General features: G+C 33.3%; 1 protein-coding gene across 1 annotated transcript; it reads left to right on the forward strand.

Moving 5' to 3' along the window:
- Positions 1–1433: 1433 nt before the first annotated feature.
- LOC132316347 (F-box protein At5g07610-like) lies at positions 1434–2690 on the forward strand. The gene has a single exon (XM_059814840.1). It carries the CDS (start codon positions 1434–1436, stop codon positions 2688–2690), a length of 1257 nt encoding a protein of 418 aa, XP_059670823.1.
- The last annotated feature ends 396 nt before the right edge of the window (positions 2691–3086 follow it).

Here is a 3086-nt window from a genome sequence, read left to right on the forward strand (position 1 = left end):
ATTTTAAAATCTTAAGTTATTGACATTAAAAAAAAACAAAAGTAAAGTTGCTCCGCTGAAACACAATATAAATTTATCTCAATAAATTTTATTTATAGAGTTTATGGGTGATAAATTTGTATTCGTGTCACTTGAAATAAAAATAGTATCAGTTAACTCAAATATGATCTATTTATTAAATAATTAACCTAACAGGATCCATTTAACAATTTATTTAATATTTTTTATTAATACAAAATGCAAATATAAAAATAAGAAATTGGTTATTCTCATGAAATTGGTCACGGCTATCATATTCGAAGGCCTTAACATGTTAGAGTCAGTTTTTGAATGATTCACATCAACTTCGTTATTTTCACGGTGTAATCTAATTGTGCGACGTGATTTATTTATGGAGTGTTGAATTACTATGGAGTACCCATAATTACTTTCGGAGTACCCAATAACTTTCTTGTTCTTATGACATTTTTATTTTTATTTTTTTTATTTATTCTTTTTGACCTTGGATGAGATGATTCATAACTGAAGGGGGCAATAATAAATTTTTTTAGTAATTTCAGGAGAGAACAATAGTAATTTATGAGTTTATAATCACAGTGTATAAACATATTGATTTAAAAATTGTGAAATAACTAAAAAAAATTATTTATTATCAATCAATCAGCCGGAAGACCAATCATCCAAAATCACATCCATAAATCTAGAAGGATTAGCGGAAGCAAAAGGCCAAGTATGAAGTGTTTCAAGCAGGTAAACTTTTATCTCATGGGAGTTCATTTGTTAAATACCAAAAGTTAATTCTTGCTATTTTTTTTTGTTTAATAATTGCTTGACTACTACAAAATTCTCATTTCATTCATTTATTTCAGAATTACAGAACCATGGCTTCAATCTTAAACAATGGAAGTTGCATCTTAACTGTATCATAGTAGGTGTGTAAATATACATGTATATTGAAAATATATAATCCAAAAAAATAGTTGAGGGAGGTTGGCAATGGCGGGATGGAGGAGATTGAGAGGTTAGAGAGAGAAAGTAGGAAAAAAAAAAAAAAAAAAAAAAAAAACTGTTTATCAAGAGGTAACTGGTTAAAGGGTATTTTCGTCTAAAATATAACTCCTTAAACAGATAGCAGTTGAAAATTTAAAATACCCCTCATGATAATTGAGGGGAGTTTTTTTGTTAAAATAATTCAAAAAGGAGATTTTTTTACTAACAAGTGAAAGTCGAGGGAGATTTTTTTTTTTTTACAATTCGTCCCAATTTTTATTGCAAGTTCAATATTAGGTAATTTTTTTTATCCTTTTTTGTTTAGTTTCCTTTATGTAATAAATTTTCTTAACTTTTTATGTTTCTTAATGACTAAATTTTTATTTATTAAATACGTGTATGGTGCGCCAAACGATTCAAATCCCAAGAAAAATTTTGATTGAATGGCTTCCACCGCTGCTGCGGAAATCATTGGTGGCAACGAGGAACTGGCGGTGGAGATCCTTCAATATCTGTCAGCAAAATCCCTCATTCGGTTTAAGTCAGTCTCTAAAGCATGGCTCTCTTTCGTCTCCACTCCTCGTTTCTCTCTCCTCTGGCAATCACATCATCATCCCAAAGTCTCTGGCATTTTCTTCAACCCTAGATCCCGAACTGAAACCATTAAATACGTTCCTCTCACTCGCTCCAACGACTTGAGGAATCAATGTGATATTGCAACCGTTATTAATGGTGGAGGAGAAAACAATTCACCACCTTTCTTTATGTATGCTAGAATCATAGACTCTCGTAATGGTTTTCTACTCGTCTTTTTTAATAAGAAGCAGAGCAGTAGTTCCGAATGGAGTCGGTCGTACCACGTTTATAATCCTACTACCAAGCAATTCTCTACTCTTCCGTGGCCTTTTCCGGCCACTTTTGCTGGCTTTATTGCTGACCATGTATATTTGGTTTTCGATCCTTTAAAATCACTTCACCACAAAGTTGTTTTGGTTCAGGCTTCAGAGCCTGGTAGTGCCTGCTCGATTCAAATACATATTTATTCGTCGGAAACCAATGATTGGCGGAGATCACCACTGGATGATGATATTGGTGATCATTTTCATCCTTTCCCAAAATCATTATATAAATCATTAAATAGTTTGAACTTGAATGGAGGAGTCTGTTGCAATGGTTCCATCCATTGGCTTTCTTACCACCCAGAAAAAACTTCCTTGTACTTTGATGTCGATCAAGAAAGGTTTCGCCCAATGCCATCTCCACCATATAACGGTGCAGGTTTTAAATTCGGGCATTTTGGGGAGTTCGGAGGTCATTTGCATTATATTACATTTTACAGGGGATTCAAGGTCAACATCTCCAAGATAGAAAGTGATTACTCCAAGTGGACAACAACGACGATGGTTGTTGATCTTGCATTAGAGGAGAAGAAGATGGTCGTCCGCAACAATACAATGCTTAGTTTAATCCATGGTGAAGATGAAGGGGATGTGTTTTTGGTACGTGCTGTACGCACCGAGATGAATTATATGATCATCTCCTACAATATTAAGGAGAACACCTTTAGGAAGCTTGGTGATGTACCACGCCGTCATGTTACGTCTTGGTATGATGGTCCTGTTTCGTCTTCGTATGATGGTGGTCCGTGGCCTACACACCGTTGTATCCATGGTTACATTGAGACACTCTTTCCTGTTTGATTGATAGTGGTGGTATATTATAATCACTTGGGGTTTGGGTGGTTTCTATTTCAGTGTTCTAATTGTAGATTCAACTCCAATCTTATTTTAGTTGTTTTATGTCCATCAATTTTATTATATCAATATTATTTTGTTTTATGGTATTCATTGATCACTTGGGCGGTATCTATTTCACAGAGTTTTAGTTGTCCTTTTTCTGCTTAGAAAAATACTCTTATTCCTACAATTCTCAGGTGTTTACTTGGTTGTGTTGCTATTATACTACTTTACTATCGGTATCTTACTGAAATTAAGTATTTGAAAATTTTTATTTATTTATATTTTAACACTTCATTGTGAATTGATTAATCCTCTGTAAAGTACTGATGTGTTCAATTTAATTTAATTGACATTTGT

This window comes from Cornus florida, unplaced genomic scaffold (assembly GCF_030987335.1).
Source record: "Cornus florida cultivar Cherokee Brave unplaced genomic scaffold, ASM3098733v1 CherokeeBrave_3.0.0_Hap2_Chr07, whole genome shotgun sequence".
NCBI lineage: Eukaryota > Viridiplantae > Streptophyta > Magnoliopsida > Cornales > Cornaceae > Cornus > Cornus florida.

Coding starts and splice junctions, on each gene's coding strand:
- LOC132316347 (XM_059814840.1), top strand. CDS start 1,434: ATGGCTTCCACCGCTGCTGCGGAAATCATTGGTGGCAACGAGGAACTG.